The sequence below is a fragment of the Quercus lobata genome, chromosome 5, assembly GCF_001633185.2.
Source record: "Quercus lobata isolate SW786 chromosome 5, ValleyOak3.0 Primary Assembly, whole genome shotgun sequence".
NCBI classification, from domain to species: Eukaryota; Viridiplantae; Streptophyta; class Magnoliopsida; order Fagales; family Fagaceae; genus Quercus; species Quercus lobata.
Window position 1 is genome coordinate 11023434 of NC_044908.1, and position 20611 is coordinate 11044044.

The window sequence follows — 20611 nt, forward strand, 5'->3', positions numbered from 1 at the left end:
AGTGATATCGATTTCTGCTCTCATCCAATCCCCAAAGTTTTGATCTGTTTTTTTCAGCGAGCCTTTGCTTCTCAACCAATGTTCACAATCTCTGTCATCATGAGATACCAATCCGCACCAGTAGCAGAAATTTGGGAGGCGTTCGTACTTCAGTATTGCGCACCCAATAACAGACCCCTCATGCCATACCTTGCGAACCCTGTTCAAAGGTTTTGTGATATCAATTTGCACTCTAACACGTAAATAGTTACCCTTACCTCCTTCGCTTTCTGAGTCAGTCATGAGTTGGATTGTGCCCAGTGAGTTTCCAATGGCGTCACGAGTTTCCTGGTTTAGGCATTGGACTGGTAAATCATGTATTTGGATCCAGAATGTTGTAAACTGGAAGGCAAGTGCTGATATAGGCACATTTGCAGTCACTTTCTCAAAGACCACAAGGTGTTTGTCATAAGTCCAGGGCTCGTGTTCAAGTACCCTGCCCAAATCACATTCATCTTCAAAGTTGAAAAATAGGATATTGTCGCCCATGTCCTTAATTTGGACATCCTTTTCCGATCTCCAAAGTGGCCTGAATGTACGGGCCACAGATTCCACATTAACTACTCTTTTTGTCAAAAATTTGGCAGCAAGAGTGAAGGATTCCTGCTCTGTTTTCTTTGGGCATGCTATACCAACTTCTTCTTCATCTAATAGCGACAGTTTTTTCCATAATCCTTCAAGAGAATCCATGTTTGAATGTTGAGTAGGATGTGAGGAATGTAAAGGTTGTGTTTTGGATGGTTAGTTGGGACTCCCTACCAGTCGCTGGAAAAACTAGAGGGAAACAGACAACCTGTACGAGGACAGGGACGGGAAAGCTCCACTGGGGTTGAAGGAATAGGTTTGTCCTAGAACCTCAGAGAGCGACCAATATTCCGTTATTTTCATTTAAACCTACCAATTGATGTGGAAGTACACATGACAGTCCGTGTGATATAAAAATAATATTTTATTTTGAATATTAACTATATCAATATTTTCCATTACAACATACTATTATGGACAATCACTACAACAAACTTGAGTTTTTTCAACATGCTTTTATCCACAATCACTAAAAAATGTTGATAAAAGCTTTAATTTTCTACAGTTATATTCAACTGTTGACTAAAGGAAGGAAATTCACATACTTATTTCCACATTTAGCATTACTGTTGAAATAAGTGAAAAAAAAAAAAAAAAAAACATAAATAGGGAAAAATTTTATTAACAGTTGGATGAATGCGGAAAAAAAAAATTGATGTTTTATCCATGGGTTGGATGAACGTGGAAAAAATAAATGAAATGTTTTATTGACGGGTTGAATGAATGTGGAAAAAATAAATGAAATGTTTTATCACCAGTTTAATGAATGGGGAAAAAATAAATAAAATGTTTTATCAACGGTGAAAGCTCGAAAAGTGTGAAAACACTAGAGTTTGTTTAGACCCCCAATTCAAATTACGGCTTGGTTGTTTTTACTCTAACTTAATACTAAGTGCGGAATAGTATAAACGCAAGCAAACAAACAAGAATGCTACTCTAATTCATAATTAAAGCAACACAGCAGTAAAATGAAATAAACAAGAGTAGGGAAGAGAGATGCAAACACAAATAACACCGAGACGTGTTATCGAAGAGGAAACCGAAGAACTCGGTGAAAAACCTTTCCGCCGCCCTCCAAGCGGAAATCGATCCACTAGACAATCAGTTGGGATACATGGGTAAGCAAGAGACTCTCCAAACCTAATCTACCTTTTGTACCTAAGCCCTCCAAGCTCCTACTCCAACAAGGCTTCTCGGAACCGTGTCTTGTCTAGCTCTTCGGATTCCGCAACAAGCTCCGTGTTGCATCTGCCATCCTTGGCTTCTTCCAATGTTTCCCAGCAGCACCAAAACCTCACTGGACACTCTCAAAAGGTGTGGTAAGTGTTTGGGCTATTGACCTCTCAATGGTATGGAAATGGAGAGGTAGGAGATGAGGAAAATCTACAAACAAAGGTGTAGAGAATTGTTGGATTAACAATTTCTAACTCTCAAGTGTTTTAGCTAGGGTTTTCTCTCAGAAGCTCTCACTTGCATTTGTGGGTAATGTGAGTATAAATAGTGTAGGCACATAAAGTGTGTATCAGACTGGACAGGCTGGCAAAATAGAATGTCTCGCGGGTGTCTCGCGGGAAGGCCTTATTCGTGAGATACTCGCGAGACACAACTGTCTCCATCTAGCCTGACTCTTCGCATTCCAGCATGTGCAGGGCACATGAGTTACTTCGTGGGATGCTAAGTCGCGAGCTACCCGCGAAAACACTTCATTCTTCAATAGCTTGAGTCTTCACACTCTCTCTCACTATCACACAACCCTTACAATAAATTCCCACAACAAATACAGAGTACAAAAGATTGAATAAAATTATAATCAAATTTGGCACGGAATAAGAGCCAACACAATACAAATTTGTAAATCACAACTTTACAATCTCCCCCTTTGGCTATTCCGTGACAAAACCCCTAACAATAGACTCTAGACTTAAACGTGAGTTTGGGAACAATGGCAAAACTCACTCACACCTAATCTAGAAACTGTGAAGCACTTGCAGTTTATACCTGTAACCTGAAACACTCGCACATAAACAAAACTTTCATTAAGCTTATGACAAGTTGAACACAAGGTATGAACAAGAGCAAGCATAGTGTGATCAAGTATGTAAACAATAGACATCATGCAAACAAACACTTGATCAAATAAGGGCAGTCATTAAAGAATGACTCTGATGAACATATAACAAGTAAATGTTCATCCGGACATGTATGCCAAAGCAATCACTTATGATTACTTGCATGTCCAATCACACAACCAATGCAAAATACACGAAGTATATATGCATCTAGGAACAATCCTACTAAGGGCACAAGTGTGAAGTACTCAAGACATCTTAGCAATATCTAGAAGTACACAGAAAATGCTACATAAGCATTAAGAAAGTCACAAACACACTATACTGAATAAGCACTGGAAATAACTAAAATAACATGTGCTGATATTTTAAACAAAAGCAGTAACAGAGAACTGTAAATGAAAATAGCTATTAAGACTAAAAACAGTTTAAATCAAAATGACTAAATATGTGTGTTATCTTTTCAGAACTCCCCCTTTCACTATGCACATTTCCTTTTCTTGTGATGCTCTCCCCCTTTCTATATGCTATCATCCAATCTATACAGTCTGTACATGGAGTATGTTCTCCCCCTTTTTGGCACAAATAGCTAAAGGCTCTCCTCTAACTTGCGTTGAATCTCATCCAGCTATGTCTCAATGGCAATGAGGCGCATTTGAACCTGGTTGTTGGTGGAGTAGATGAGATTTGTAAGTCCTGACATATGCCTATGCAAACCTTCTACCAAGGTGGTGAATCGGTCAGTGTGAGAACTAGATTGACCTGGCTGTGTACCAATAGTCGGTGGTGCATGGACATGAGAAGAGGTAGTCTCAGTAGTATGAGCAACTGATTCATGACTGGAGAGAGACATAGGTGGTGTGGACAGATTTTTCTTGTTCTTTTCAGCTGAAGAGTGACTTTTGCTCTTTTCAAGAGATGACATAGATATTGGACGACGACGAACCACAGTCTTTCCATCGCTTGGTGAACGAACTCCTTCATTTAATATGATTTTCATAACAAGACTGCAGAATGGAAGACATAATTTTGTTGCTGATCGTGCAGCTGTTTTTCCTATAGTTTGGAAGATATGAGTACAAATGTCAATTGAAGTTCCATTGATAAGGTCGCATAAAAACTGTGCCCGTCCAAGATTAACGAACCCCGTATTGGACAATGGATATAGATTGAAGAACATGATGAAGGTGAAAGTTTTCAGTTCAGGTTTGAACTTTGTTGTTCCGATGGAGGTGCCTTTTGCAGAAACTGCATGTTCTTCTCCCAAAATACGAAGGATGTCTGACACAGCTGGTTGTCTGTCATCATAGGGAGACCTGTCTGCATTTGCAGGTCGAGTGATACGAAGGAGCTTTGCAATATAATCTGGATTGATGGTGAATTCTTTTCCCCGAACCCAACATTGTAGTTCTACACCTGTGTATCTTGCAAACGAATAAAACTCCTTAACCAATTCATCAACCGGATCTTCAAAGTGTCCAAATAACTTAGTCCAACCCCTGTCTACAAAAATCCTCGGGATAAAGGTGGATCCTAGAGTGTCAAACTGAACAATACGCTCCACCACAGGAGGCGCATCCTGAAAAATGCTAGAAAAATGTCTGAGAGTCGAGGGGAGTCTTAAACCTCTCACTATTTGGGACTTCAGATGAGTGCCGTGTCCTTTTTGACACTAGTGATGAGGGAGTGTCAATAACTGGATCTTTACCGCGAGAAGAACAGTGAAGTATCTGCACAGATGAACACAGAACATACAGAAAAACATGTGCAAAAACACAAAACAAAGCACAAAACTTGATTAGATTCAAGTTAGTTCAAAACAGGGTAAAAACTAACTTAACTAGAGTACAAATAACATAAACCAACATACTAAAATAGTCAAACTAAGAACACATAGACACACACAACAAGTTAAAGATTATAAGCCATGTAAACATACTCACAATGCATGAGTGAAGTAAGTATAACAGTGTGTGCAGACGTGGGCATGTGCTGATGTATGTGTGTGCATGTGCTGATGCATGAGATGTGCCTAGAGATGCCTAAAGTGTGCACAGTACATGCAAGGCATGGCATTTGAGAATAAAGCAAGTTAAACGCATCCAAAACATGTGAAACAAGTTCAATCAAAGAAAACTTAAGTAAAAGAACTCATCTGAAACCAAAAAAACCAAAGGATGTCACTTGAACATTCTGTCAAGCACCTAGCATGCAACAAAGTACAACAATGATGGAAAATGCATGAACATTTGGAAAAATGCCTTAATACATGCTCAAAATGCCACATGGGGCCAACACAGATGCACAAACAGCAGATGGAACACAGCCCAAACAAAGATTTTGAAAAATTTTCATTGGAAAAGGAAACCCAACCCAATTTTCGAAACTCCCCAATTTTCAAAACCCTAGGCATAAATTCTGCACAATTCGAAACTAAAAGATGAGAAAAGTGTAAGAAATACATACCTTGAAAGGATTTTGTAGAAATTTGCTTGAAAATGATGGGGTTTGAATGAAATAGTGATTTGGGTTGAAAGGGGTTCAAGAGACTTATGCGAGGGAAATGAGAAATGTTTAAAAAAACTGTCACATCTGCTACATTAAGACTGAAAACACGCGTTTTTCGCAGGTTAGGCAGTGGCGAAGCAATCGCGAGACAGTCACAAGAAGGACCACTAAAGCTTAAAACCTTTCACAAGAAGCTTTAGGTCGTGAGACAGTAGCGAGACAGTCGCGATAGCTTCTGTGTGATTTTGAGAAAAATTCAGTTTTTGTCTAAAAACCATTTCACAAGAAGAGGTTATTCGCGAAATACTCGCGAGGCAGTAGCGAGAGTTTCTGTATGAAAAATATAACTTTTGTTTTCCCTTAAGCACCTTTCGCGGGAAGCTCTAAGTCGCGAGCTTCTCGCGAAACAGCCTCTAAACTAGTTTTTGATGAAAAACACAAAAATGCATTTTGAACTAAAACTAAAAGCTCGAAAGTATAAAATCACTTTCAAAAACAAATAAAACACTCAAAAATCTTTTTGGGTTTAATCATCAAGTACTTGAGCATACACATCACATTTGAACATGTACAATCACACAAATGGGATAAGCATTCATTGAAACAAAGTCTTGTGTGTTGTGGGTGAGTATCAAGTGTGAAATAGTCCTTAGACCGGAGTGAAGCTTCAATGATCAATTCAATCAAGTCATACACAACTAGTACTAAGTCAAGTGATCAATCTCAATTATAGAAATGAACATATATGACCTCCCACAAATTGATTACACAACTTAGAAGCTTTTCATTTGGCTTCTGCATAAATCATGACATTTGATCCTTTTAGGATAAATACATCTCTTTTTGAGATCGGTGCATGAAATTTTTGATATTTCAACATTGAGGATTAGCCTTTGGCTTTTTGAGCACCAAACATTTCAATGCAAAAGTCGATTTCCCTTTTTCCTAGTCAAATACTAGTATGTGCGACAGGCTTTTACAGCTCAATATCTCTTTTTCATTTTGAGATTTACATTTGGAGAGCTCAATTGCAAAAACAAAAAGAATAACGTGGGAAGAGATATGGGCACAAGTCTATGCAAGTATCAAGATCATCAAGACAATTAACCAATCATTCATGACAAGCTTAAAGATTTATTTACAACAATCACACATAGTTTTCAAGATTTCTTCCACACAGATAGATGTGCATATAGAAACAAGCTAAGCTCGAAAATGCACTACGCCATTAGTACGAAGGTACTAGGCCAAACTCACATGTGATATACACAAAGACAAGCGATCAAACTTTTTGAAGATTTTTCAATTTTTATGGATTTTTGAATTTTTGAACACACTCAAAAATAGAACAGGAATTGAAATAACACACAAAAAAAACTTGTAACAGAAGACATGCTATAAACAGAAAACAATGCATGATATGATGCATGAACCTATGATCCTAAGCATTGGAAGTATTGATGCATGGACATGGGAGATAATCATGCATAAGTACCCCTCTTCACCCACACATCACGTGCGTTCGGGGTGATATCCCTATAGGATTGGGCACGTGAATTGTGACCTTCAAACCTGCTGTTGAAGTTTGCCAAACATGTGGTGAATGCCTTAATCATCTTCATTACATCCATCACACCAGAATCTTCATTTTGACTTCATGGTTGCCCAACAGTCCAATTCCTCCTGTTATCTCTTGGTCCTCTTGGCCTTTGATCCCTAGCATTATTCAATGCTCTCAGCTTATGACAATTTGGTCTTGTGTGTCCTTGAAGTCCACAATGATGACATACATGGTTCATTCTCGGACTTCTTTGTGATTTCAGAGGTAATCTTCCTTTGGCTTTAGTTCTAACCACTGATTAGTTACGTGACTTGTTCAGTACCCGTTGGTCAGCCACATTCTTCTTCATTTCATCCTTTACTTTCTCAGGAGTAGAGGCAACTATAACCGGCTTTCTGGCCTTCACAAACTTCACTTCTTTGGTGACATTGGCTGATGAGCTACTCCCTCCGGTATATCCAAACCTGGACTTGTCGGAGAAATGTTTTTGAGACAAAATAACATCATCTAGCTTCTTCGTGGATACCCTCTCTATCTTGGCATTTGCTTGCACTACCTCTAGCTCAAGAAATCTGATTTTTGAATAAGCTTCAATCAGCTCACCATTCATCATTTCTATCTCACACTTGGCCTCCTTATACCGCGCTAGAAGACTTTTATAGTCCTCCTCTGCCTTTTTCATCTTCTTTACGGCTGCCTGGCTATCCTTGTATACTCTCCTGTTTTTTCAAGGAGTGAGTTGTAGTTCTCTTGAAGGCCGGCTGCATTTTCATCTTCTTCAGCATCAGATTCTTCGACAACTCCCATTGATTCTTCATCACTATGGTCCCCAAGTTCTTGTACAAGCAAGTTCAAATCCTCTGAAGATTCAACATGGGCAATAGTTATAAATGCTGAGTAGTTCCCTTCTTCATCACAGCCCTCTTCTGAGTCAGAATTTGAAGAATCTGAATCACTAAGTGTTGTGGCATACGCCTTGACCTTTCCTCTTAGATAGTTGGGACACTCCTTCTTGAGATGTCCATGGCCATTGCATTCATAACACACAATGCCTTGAGGAGACTGGAAATCCTTTCCTTCTTTCTTCTTAAACTCCTTCCTATCACCTTTAGAGGATGAGAACTTCCCTCCTCTGAATGGTTTCCCACTGTTCTTCATCTTCAGAAATTTTCGGAAGTTCTTTGCCAAAAATACTACATCCTTTTCCACTTCATCTTCTTCAGAGGAATCATTCATTCTTTCGGTGATGGTTTTAAGAGCAAGAGATTTACTTGTTTTATGAGAGGGCAGTCCAAGCTCATACGTTTGAAGAGACCCAATGAGCTCTTGGATCTTAATTTCATCCAAATCTTTACTCTCCTCTATAGCTGTGACTTTCGCTTGGAAGCTTTCCGGCAGGGACCTCAAAATTTTTCTCACCACCTTAGCATCCTCAATCTTCTCACCAAGATTGAGCTTCGCAATCACAATTTCGTTGAGCTTTCCATAGAATGAATCAAAGGACTCATCATCTCCCATCTTAAGCTCTTCGAATTTGGTGGTTAACATTTGAAGCTTTGTGTCCTTCACTTTCTTTGTTCCTTCATAGGTGGTCTCCAATATCTCCCAAGCTTCCTTGGCTACTGTTATGTGAGAAATCCTGTGGAACTCATCTGGAGAAACACCACAAAATATAGCATTCAATGCTTTACTGTTAGCATTAGCTGCCGCAAGTGCTACTTTATCCCAAGTGGATTTAACAGCCTTGGGCCTAGTCCAACCTACTTCTACGGCATCCCAAACAGTATCATCTATAGAACATAGAAATGCCTTCATTCTGACTTTCCAAAAAGCGTAGTTACTACCATCAAAGAATGGTGGAACATTCAAAGATTGAGACCGGTCCATCTCAAAACAAGTTCAAGGAACACACTCAGGTATTTAAACCACAGCGAGTGTACCCGCTCTGATACCAATTGAAAGCTCAAAAAGTGTGAAAACACTAGAGCTCGTTTAGACCCCCAATTCAAATTACGGCTTGGTTGTTTTTACACTAACTTAATACTAAGTGCGGAATAGTGTAAACGCAAGCAAACAAACAAGAACGCTACTCTACTTCATAATTAAAGCAGCACAGCAATAAAATGAAATAAACAAGAGTAGGGAAGAGAGATGCAAACACAGATAACACCGAGATGTGTTATCGAAGAGGAAACCGAAGAACTCAGTGAAAAACCTCTCCGCCGCCCTCTAAGCGAAAATCGATTTACTAGACAATCAGTTGGGATACATGGGTAAGCAAGAGACCCTCCAAGTCTAATCTACCCTCTGTACCTAAGCCCTCCAAGCTCCTACTCCAACAAGGCTTCTCGGAACCGTGTCTTGTCTAGCTCTCCGGATCCCGCAACAAGCTCCATGTTGCATGGCTTCTTCCAATGTTTCCCAGCAGCACCAAAACCACATTGGACACTCTCAAAAGGTGTGGTAAGTGTTTAGGCTATTGACCTCTCAATGGTATGGAAATGAAGAGGTAGGAGATGAGGAAAATCCATAAACAAAGGTGTAGAGAATTGTTGGATTAACAATTTCTAACTCTCAAGTATTTTAGCTAGGGTTTTCTCTCAAAAGCTCTCACTTGCATTTGTGGGTAATGTGGGTATAAATAGTGTAGGCACAAAAAGTCTGTATCAGATTGGACAGGCTGGCAGAATAGAATGTCTCGCGGGTGTCTCGCGGGAAGGCCTTACTCTCGAGATACTCACGAGACACAGCTGTCTCCATCTGGCCTGACTCTTCGCATTCCAGCATGTGCAGGGCACATGAGTTACTTCGCGGGATGCTAAGTCGCAAGCTACCCGCGAAAACACTTCATTCTTCAATAACTTGAGTCTTCACACACTCTCTCACTATCAGACAACCCTTACAATAAATTCTCACAACAAATACAGGGTACAAAAGATTGAATAAAATTACAATCAAATTGGGCATAAAATAAAAGCCAACACAATACAAATTTGTAAATCACAACTTTACAAACGGTTTGATGAAAAATATTGGTGAAAATGTTTAAAATAAAGAACACGGAGCTTATATCAAAGTTTTATACGATAGTTCTCTCTTTCTCGTGCCCTCTCTCTCATAATCAAGAGCAAATTACCGAAGAGCGAAAAGCAAAGATCTATATAGGTGAGTTATGGAGCTCATTCGTTCAGTATTGTTGTTGAATTCTTAGGGTTTTGCAGAATCTCACTCTCTCTCTAACTCACTCTCTTAGAGCCTTCAACATGAGCAAATTGGGCCAGCCTCCAGATCTGAAGAAGTAATTTCTCATTCTCTCTCTCTCATCTGCAATTTGTTCTAGGGTTTCAATTTCAATTTCATTGTTTTTACAAACTAGATTCTAATTTGTTTTGGAATTTTTGTTGTTTTTGCAGACAAATATATGGACAAGAAGCTCCAAAATACGTTCCTATTACCCCCCATGAATGCTCTGCCTTGTATTTCTTTTTATTATTTATTTATTTTATATTTTGCAGTTTCTCTCTCTCTGATTTGTGAGAAAATTTAGGCAAATGAAGGAAAATAGGTTATCTTCTTATATTCATAGATATTGAATTAGCTAAAAATTAAAATAAAAAAATAAAAAAAAAATCTTGTAGCTAAGGCTAATGTTGCTGTATAGTTGCAGACTTGGAGCTAAAAATGCTTATTAGAGCTTACAACTTAGTATTCAAGCTTTTAGGTTCCTATTTTGTTCCTCACTATTTTATTTTTTTTTAAACTGTAGCCATTGCATTCATAATAAGTTACTCTGATTTTATAGTTTCTTTGTGAAATATTGTAGTGCAACCATGACTATTTTTTTTAAAATTTTTTTTATAAAATTGGGAATTGTACGAATTTTTTGGAATTACATTCCCTAGTGTGTTTATGGGACCATGTCCCAGAGGCTTTGGTTTCACCAATGTTGGCTGGTTTTTGGTTTCAGACTAATCTTTAGTTGGAATATGGCCTTAGACATTGTATGAGCTTAATTTGCTAGAGGGCAGCGAAGGGAAAAAGGAGCCATTAGACTAAGCTGTTTGAATTGATTTGGTTGAAGAAATTTCCCTTCAAGGAGTAAGTACTAGACAAAATTAGAGGCTAATGAAGTACCTTCCTTGATGATAAAGTGAGTTACTTGACAAATAAAACTCTAAGAAGAGAAGAAAGGGGAGAAGAGGGTTCAAATAATTCCCCTTAACTAATCTGCGAAAAAGAGGGTTCCAATCCTCCCTTTGTAAACTAGTTTGGGCTGCATCAATGTATCATGTTTGGATTCAGAGAAATGCTACAATGTTTAATGGAAGAATCTTGTTAGAGGAGGCTCTAATGCAATAGATCAAAAATTATGTGAGGTTGTGTGCAGGTAGTTGCAAAGCAGTGACCATTTCACATTGTTATAGGGTCTTATGTAGTAAGTGGAACATTTCTTTCTTTGTTTTAAGTGCTAGAACAGGTTAAGGGTTGGTGTCTGACTTTTGACCCTGTGCTGTTGGAGTCTCAGGTTTCCCCTAATGAGAATTGGTGTTTATATTTCTAGTTTGATTTATTGATCAATAATATCACTTATTAATTAGAAAAACTTAGGGTGGAAGCATCATCAAGGTGAAAAATGAACTTTTTAGTCCGATTTTCATTCATTTTTGCAGGAAACTTGTGGAACCTATGGTATTTCCAGCATCTACACATTTAACAACAAGAATTAAAGCTCGCTACAACTAGGTTTGATTATCAAAACATTATTTTCTCCATTTCATGTTCTTTTTTGTCTTTAACTTTGCTATACCATGTTGTTCATCATTGCTTTGATGAACAACAAGGTATACTTTGTTTCTTCTTTGTGAACAGTGTAGGGAAAATTTGACCTTAAATAACTTTTTTGTAATATATTATAACTGTTTTGTGAAGTATAAGCTGCATGTTAAGTCATGATAATAGTCATGGGCACCATTTGAATTTTTGTTGTATATTATAACTGATATAAATTATGAGCTCAAGATTTGGTTATGAGTAATTATTGCCAAGGATTTTCCTGTGACATTGTTTTCTTTATTGGTGTCCCCTTTACCTTTTCCCCACATCACATCATTGTATGCCTTCTTGGTTATATAGGAAAAAGTGGTAGAAAATGGAAGTTTCCTACATAACAATTCACTGTAATATTTGACATATTTGCATTTCCTGTGTTCTCTAATGCAACTGACATGGAATGGATGACAAAGCTCCAACCATCCGTTTTTGTTGCAATGAAATGAAAGTGCCATGTGATAATATGTTTCATCCATATTGCAGCAGTTACCTATTCAATGGATAATAATGACCAAATCATCCAATGGGTTTGTAATCACTTCAACTTAAGACAAGTTTTTGCCTATTTATTGCATCCTAAGGGAATGATACAATCTTAAATAAACTATACAAAGGAATATAAATTTTTATAGCTATTAAAAAACATTTCTTTAGTTGTAGCTAGCAAATAAAGAACCAACTGCTTTATTCCTGCTTGGGTTAAGGTCACCAATGCATATAAATGAGGCAAGCACAAAGCGATAGACATTGTAAAATAAAAGAAATAGCAAGGAGGATTAAAGAAAATTTTTAGGTATGGGTTTTCTTTTTCTTTGAGTTAATATAAACTTAAATTCTGTCATTTTCTTTTGGTTTTCTTTTCCTTTTTCTTTATTTGTTTCCATGCTCCATTATTTTCCTGCAGAGGTTCCTTTGGGAAGCTTGGCAAGTTTTAAACCTTATCATCTTGATCATAGCTGCCGTATTGTCATTAGCACTTGGAATTAAAACAGAGGTGTGTTTGGTGTTTTTTATTGATAAGAATGCAAATTGTCATATTTTTCTCCCTTAACGTTTAGTCTTTTATATTTATTTGGTGCCTAAATGTACTAATTATTCTTATATTTTGATTTAGGATGCAAATGGAGGCATTAAGTGCAAAACGTAGCTAATTGGGCGATCTGGACAGCTTTGACATCGCTTTGTAATCTGGGTATAACTCTCTCATCCAAGCTCTGATTGAGATGATTCAAGATGCTATGAAACGCCAAGACAAAGCTCTACAACTTTCGTGCTTTGAGTTTTAAGATATACGGGCTACATCAAGGTCGAAATCGGGCTTGAATTTGCTGCACCTGCACTGCTGACGTTCTGGAATGTTCCTTTGCTTGAAATTCTAACACGCGTATCTGATGTGGTTTATTTTTGGAAGCCTCTAGATCTGGTGCACGAAATTTCCAACTGAAAAACACCACTTTCCTAGTTGTATTAGGACTTTGTTTTATTTTTAATATTTTTCCTTAATTAGTTAGATTTGGATATTATTATTGAGAATATTTTTAGGAGATTTTGTAGGCTTGGGAAATGGGGAATTAACATGTAAAAGGGGGAGGAAAAATCAGAATTGGACACACACACGCCTCTCTCTCCCCTCTTCTTTGATTTTTTCCTTTGAGTTTTCATCATGGTCTTGTGTGGCTAAACTTTTATACTTGGTCGAAGGAAACTGAAACCTTAGAATCAATAAAACTGTGAGATCTAATTTGTTTTTACTGTTCGATTTATGCTTTGAATATCGGATGTTCTTCTGTGCCTATTTTCATGATTGTCTCGTTTAATTACTAGAATGCCTACTAGTTTATTATTCGTTGCAATCTACTGCTAGGTTATATATCAAATTCGTAATTGTTTGATCTCTCTAACTTGTGAAGCAATCAAGATTTAATGATTTGCTGCGTCAGAAATTATTAGATCTTAGGAAGAATGCTCGACTAAATTAAATGCAACCACTTGTGTTTGTGTTGTTTAGCTTCATCGATCTCTTTAGTTCTTAAGGCTGCTACTAGATTAAACCTTTAGCGCTTGTCTTGGATTGTTTAGTAGTTAGGGTTTATTAAATTGCTTGTTTTCTAATTAATTACGTCTAAGGAGAGATAAGAAAATAGTTCCAACGGTGAATATTCAAAGTGTGAATTGATATATACTTGCATCGATGATCAGTTGTAAAATTCTGATGGTGGATGTTGACTTGGACCAAGGTTTGTTCTCTTGATTGATTTCGATATTTTAATTTGAATTGTTCCTTAATTTTTTTTCTTAAAATTGTTTTCATTATACTCAAACCCTCCCCCCCTCCTTGTTCACGTAGCATAAAACTAGGCTAGATACTCTTCGTGGGAACGATCCTTACTCGCACTACTACATATATTTTTAGGAGTATAGGTTTTATTTTTGGTTGCCTGCGACAGCACACCATTTATAAAGATCATTTTCATCGTAATGAGTGTCAATTCATGGCATTTGTTTTTTGAACCATCCTTATATCCGTTCTAGGCTATTGTGATTTATATTTCATATCATGTGGAGTATGACTGTGTCTCTAAACAAAGAAAATTCAGGTTGATCTAAGATAAATTATTCTCCTGAAACCTTGGTATTTTATTGACCCAATTTGACTTCATTTATCAATATTTGTAGTGCATTGATTCTTTTGCCCACTATCTTGCTCATTGTGTGTGAAGTCTGATCTATTGTGTTATTTATTGAAAGCTTGAAAATGTGTTAAAAACACAAGAGCTGTTTAGACCTCCCAAATAAAAGTTACGGCTCGATAGATTTTACACTAACTTAATTCTAAGTGTGGAATAGTGTAAATACGAGCGGATAAACAAACAAGCTACTCTAACACATATTCATATAAACACAGCAGTAAAATGAAATGTAAAAGAGTAGGGAAGAAGAATGCAAACACAGATAACACACTGATATGTTATCGAAGAGGAAACCGAAGAACTCGGCGAAAAACCTCTCCATCGCCCTCCAAGCGGTAATCGATCCACTAGACAATCAGTTAGGATACATGGGTTAGCAAGAGACCCTTCAAGCCTAATCTACCAGCTGTACCTAAACCCTCCAAGCTCCTACTCCAACAAGGCTTCTCGGAATCGTGTCTTGTTTAGCTCTCCGGATCCCGCAACATGCTCCATATTGCATCTGCCATCCTTGGCTTCTTCCAATACTTCCCAACAGCACCAAAACCTCACTTGACACTCTGAAAGTGTGTGGTAAGTGTTTGGGCTATTAACCTCTCAATGATATGGAAATGGAGAGGTAGGAGTTGAGGAAATCCACAAGCATTTGTGTAGAGATATATGGGTATGATAATCTCTAACTCTCAAGGTGTTTTGCTAGGGTTTTCTCTCAGAAGCACTCCTTAACATTTGTGGGTAATATGGGTATATATAGTGTGGGCATAGAAAGTGTGTATCAGATAGTACAGTCTGGCAGAACAGAATGTTTCGTGGATGTCTCGCGGGAAGGCCTTACCCGCGAGATACTCGCAAAACACAGCTGTCTCCATCTGTACTGACTCTTCGCATTCCAGTCATGTGCAAGGCACATGCTTCACTTTGCGGGATGCTTAGTCGCGAGCTACCTGCGAGAAATCTTCTAGCTTCAATTGCATGAGTCTTCACACTCTCTCTCTATCACACAACCCTTGCAATCAAATCCCATAATAAATACAGGGTACAAAAGATTGAATAAAATTACAATCAAATTTGGCACGGAATAAAAGCCAATAGAATACATATTTGTAAATCACAACTTTACATTTATATTAAGTGACTTGCTCATTTTGTGTGAAGCTTTATCTATTATGGTAGTTAAACAATAAACAATAAACTGTGGAGGTTTATTGTATTGTGTACTGAGCTTGATTAATATCTTCTTTTTGTATTGCCTTTGGCTAATCTTAATTTCGTACACCCTACATATTTGGTGTGAATTAATTAGGGGCTACAAAATAGTTATTTAGTGCAATTGACTTCGAAGTCGTATTTCAAATTCTGTTGAACTAGGATAAGCCATTTGAGCCAGCTCAATTTGATAGTTCTTCCTAACTTTAGCATCAGGTTAGTTTCTTAATCATTTATCATTCATAAATTTATTCATTTGCTGTTGAATTTGATGATGATACTAGAATTGTAAATAGATTGGTCCATGAAAGAATCATCCTTAAATTGTGTTGGATATCTCTATCAAAAAACATGTATTATTGGTGTCTGGTCTGTCTATACTCTTAATTTCAATTTTTTACCTTTGGGCCTTGACTTTTTGATCCACACAGTTAATAAAATTTAGGTAGCTCCTCACTTAAGTCTTACCCAATTTTATGTGATTGACAGGTTGTCCTTGATGCACACAATGGTGTAATATCTACAAAATAAGATCACAATTACAATGGAAACAACTTACAAGCAAATAGCCTTCTACAAATTTTAAGAACTAGATTTCCTAAAATTCTAAGTATAAATGATCTCAAAAGTTCTCTGGTGTGTTTATATATCAAGTTTGATGAAATATTTAGCCTTCTACAAATCAAATGTACTCATGTTCTTATTCAGTCAAGTATTTATCAAGTTTGTCACAAGATTTGGTTGTTTATTGAAGTTTGATCTTAATGAATTGGTTGGACTGGAGCTAATATATATATATATATATTAAAAGGATAATAAAGGGTTCCATGATTTGCATATACTTGCAAGTTCACATAAAGTATTGTAACATAGATGGCAGCTATGTCTGGCCTCTTCCAAATCCATGTGTTATCCCTTTTGCCTTATTCTAGCAAGGAAAGCCTCACCAACTGGCTAATTGACAAAAAACTAGGGGTGTCAAATGGGTGGGTTTGGGGTGGGCATAATTGGGTTGGGTATTTAAAACTCATTTACCCAATTAAAAACCATTCAACTAATTACTTCTAATCCAAACTCAACCCAACCCAATTATTATGGGTAAACCCCAACCCACCCAATTACCCAATTATCAAAATTACCAAAATGCCCTAAAGTGAAAAACTCAAATTTCTACATTCAATCTTTTGCACCTGTTTCTCAAAAAAAAAAAAAAAAAAAAAATCTTTTGCACCTAATTTTCTTGGCAAACAAACAGCAAAAAGAGATTGTGAATCTCATACCAAACGTATCGTCCAGTCGGATCTTTCTCCACAACCTCACCAACCTCAGCTTCCGATTTTGAAACCACACCGAAATCCGTAGCTAAAGTAAAGAATTAAGAGAGAGAGAGAGAGAGAGAGAGAGAGAGAGAGAGAGAGATTGCTTTTAACAGGAAAAAAAAGAAAAAGAAAACAAATCGCAGACCCTATCAAAGAAGTTGTTTGATTTTGACGTTGATCGAAGAACGAAGAAGCTGTTGTTCGTTCAACGGCTCAGCCAACTTGCCGATCTCGGTCCAGACCCTGGTACCGAGAGCGACCTTCGATTGGAGGTCCAAAATTGGAACGTCGCCGTAATTGTCGGCGAGCGGATCCTCCATCAAAAGCAACTGAACGCTGGAGGCCACGGTGGCTTCCTGGCGGCGCTTTAGCTTTTCAAGCTTCGCGGCTTCTTTCTTGGCGGCTTTCTTGCTCTGAGGTTTGGAGGATTCATCTTCTTCTTCTTCTTCTTGTTCTGGTTGTTGTTTTGGTAGCTGGGGTTCGAAGGATGACATGGATGTAGGAGCAGAGAGAGAAAGAGAGGGTTTTGGTTTGAATGGGTTTGAGAGAGAAGTGCTTCGAAGCCAAGAAAATGAAAGAAAATGAAAACAACGTCTAGAGTTTTTTATTTATTTATTTATTATATTTATTTATGGAAAGGGCTAGGTTGAATTTGGGTTAAATGGGGCTGGATGGGTTTTTAGTTAAAACCCAATAATTATTGGGTTTAATTGGGTTGATGCCCATTTAACCCAACTAATAATTGGGTGAGTTTAGGTTCAATTAGAGTGGGTGGGTTTGGATGGACAAATGAGTTTGGGCTTATTTTGTCATCCCTACAAAAAACGGAGGGCAAGAAAATGTTATACATTCTAACCAAGTTACCAATTACCCAAAAAGTCCATATAGAACGACGTCATGATCATTCTGCAAGCTTTGGTCATATACGTACAAAATTTTGTAAGAAAACATCAATGCACTACTAAAGAAATATTCTTTCAGAACATCCATTTTATTACCCAAGGGAGTTTACAATCTTTGTTTAGCATGAGCATTAGCACAATCTTGATCATCATAACCTGTATAGAATGCTTTTTAAAGATTGATAAGTTACGACACCAATTAGTACTTTACCAGACTCGTGTGTTTTTCAACACGTCCAATGAAGTATTTATTTATTGATGGCTGGCTTTCAAACTTCCAGGCATTTTGTTCAATAAATTTTAGAGTGCAAATACAAATCTTGTACTCTACAAAGGATGCTGAAACACAACAATCGTGTATTTTACATACGCAATATCAATTGCATTAACAATAATAACAAAGAAAGAAATACATAATTTGTTTATTTTACATAGGCAAGATCAATTTCCATCGAATGACTAACAGCCACCTAAATTATATAGCCTTTGAAACCACGCTACTTGAAGATAGAACATGCTGTTTGTATAAAAGTGAGCACCAAAAGAATAATAGCAGCCACTGTTGAAGCGCCTCTCCAAGGGGTGCTAAAATATTCACGTTTTAATGTTGCCTTCCTTTTGTGCCAAAGATTCTCATAGAAACTATTAAATTTATTATAGAGATCAATGTAATCATGTCTTACCTTTATCCACATGATTCCTTTGTTAAGATTGTTAATCATGGAATTTGCTGCATTGTTGTCGCCTAGGTAATTGACCAAGATTTTTTTTATCACAAGGAAAATCCACATCTTTTCTAGTACTGATAAGTGAATCCATCAAGCAAATGTAATCTGTAAAATATGTATCTCCTATATAGCGAGTTTGCTCTAATGCCATAATGTTTCGAGCAACAACTTCAGTCCAATCGTCTAATTCTAACTTGGGGATTTTCAACACTCCTTTTTCAAATTTTATGTCAAAACGGCATTCACTTTCAACAACCTGGAACTCTACTCCTGCCTCGTAGAGTTGTGTTGCAGTGTACAAAAGGTCATTCTGTAGATTGCCTCTTTTTGGTCGCTTCTCTGGTGGAGGTATCTGGAAGGTTCTAAGAAGATCGGTGAAGTGTTCTATTTTCACATTGGGATGGGCCGGTATGGATTGAATGTTGAAGCCCCCAAAGCGCCCAAAGTGGTTAAAAGGAAGCTCAAGAAAAGCATTGTTTGAGAGAGATGGAAATGCAAGTTGGTGTAGCTTCTCAATAACAAAGAATGGAAGCTGATTTTCAAGTAATAGCAAGTCAAACATCACAGCAGTAGCCCTTGGTTCCACAGCCATAGGATCATCACTTGTCAGACTTCTTGAACTACATCTGATGAAAAGCTCAAGAATGAAGCACGCATCCACCAAAATCATTTTCACAAACCTATCACTATTAAGGTCAATAGTCTCTTCATAGCACCCGCGAATGCTTTCTTCCATTTCCCTTATTATGCCTATTAAATACTCCGAGTTTATCTTACTCTGTTTCACGAAACTCCTAAAGTATCTCTCTTTATGCTCTTCCATGGCCTTCAATCTTTTGTTTTTGTGGTGAAATGGGCCAATTGAAACTACCTGAGGAGTGTAGGCTGCTTGCTTCCATTTTCGAAGGTGATGAGGAACCTTGTAGATACGACACCGGGTTGATGACTGAATCTCCGGCCTTTCGACTATTTCTCTAATTTCAATTACCAACTCATCATTTTTCTTTTCTTTTCCACCTGAAATGTTTGCTTCCTTTTGAGTATTTTGATCTTCATTATTTATTGAAGCAGTTGCTAGTTGAATCTCCATACTCGCGGATTCTTCCGTCTCTCAAGCTGTCTTCCTTAAATTTCCTTATGACAAACACAAGACCCACCAGCATAAAAAAAATATTTTAAAAATGTGGTTAAACTAGCTAGGTGATTACTCATGATGCATGGACAAGACAAGCTATCACCGTCTACCATCATCATCCTAGAAATCAGATTGTAAAGGACTTTTGTCATTTTGAATGAGAGTTCAATTTTGGTTTTGGAAAAAACAATAATTAATAGGATAACATTTTTTTTTTTTTTTTTTTTTGAAGAGAAAATGTATAATATCAATAACACATGAAAAGGATTACAACAGGGCCTCAGCCTACAACATACAACATTCAGCCCAAACCAGAATGTATCAGAAAATCTAAGAAAGGTGGAGAGGCACCTTTCCAAACACAACTAACATTGTTACATTTAGCATACTGGGCAAGCTCATGGGCAGCCCTGTTGGAGTCCCTTTTCACATGACGAAATGAGCGGCTCAAGAAGTTCAATTTCGCATTCTGTATTCCTTGGATCAGGTGGCCAGATTCACCGCCACAGAGGTCCTGAGAAATGGCTTGAATGACAGAGGAAGCATCGGATTCAAAGATGGCCTGTTGACAGCCATTTCCCGAGCCAAAAGAACACCCTGCTCCATAGCAAAGAGCTCAGTCCATTCAGCCGGATAGTCCATAGGCAAAGCTTTACTAAGAGCAGCAACCACACCACCTTTAGCATCACAAATGATCACTCCCACTCCCGACGCCCCCTGACCATCCAAGGATGACGCACCATCTCATTAATTTTAAAAACGACCAGGGGGAGGCGTTATCCAGCCACCCTTCGATGGTTGTATCTTGGGACAAATACATCGGGTTTGCTTCCTAGAAGTCCTCAACAACTCCCTTTGCCACTTCCCAGACTTGCAGAGGGGAAAGACACACTCATTATGAACTATCTGATTTCGGTTATGCCATATGGACCAGGAAATTGCAAAAAAATATACCAATGAACAGGGGCGTAGCCAGGAATACATGCTTGGGGGGCCGGGTTGTAACAGAGATATACCAAATATAATTTTTAAGTCTATT

General features: G+C 37.7%; 1 protein-coding gene and 1 long non-coding RNA gene across 3 annotated transcripts; one reads left to right on the forward strand and one right to left on the reverse strand.

Moving 5' to 3' along the window:
* Window positions 1–9828: 9828 nt before the first annotated feature.
* Window positions 9829–13100, forward strand: LOC115992949. 2 transcript variants are annotated; one of them, XR_004092735.1, is made up of 5 exons: window positions 9829–9927; window positions 10016–10060; window positions 10176–11505; window positions 12497–12586; window positions 12707–13100. It is a non-coding gene; the product is annotated as an uncharacterized LOC115992949 (long non-coding RNA). The 2 variants fall into 2 exon arrangements; XR_004092734.1 differs by having other exon boundaries at window positions 9829–10060.
* A 5106-nt stretch (window positions 13101–18206) lies between these two features.
* Window positions 18207–19527, reverse strand: LOC115989937 (UPF0481 protein At3g47200-like). The gene is made up of 2 exons (XM_031113805.1): window positions 18513–19527; window positions 18207–18454 (listed from the first exon to the last, which is right to left on the reverse strand). Exons 1-2 carry the CDS (start codon window positions 19525–19527, stop codon window positions 18207–18209), a joined length of 1263 nt encoding a protein of 420 aa, XP_030969665.1.
* Between the last annotated feature and the right edge of the window lie 1084 nt (window positions 19528–20611).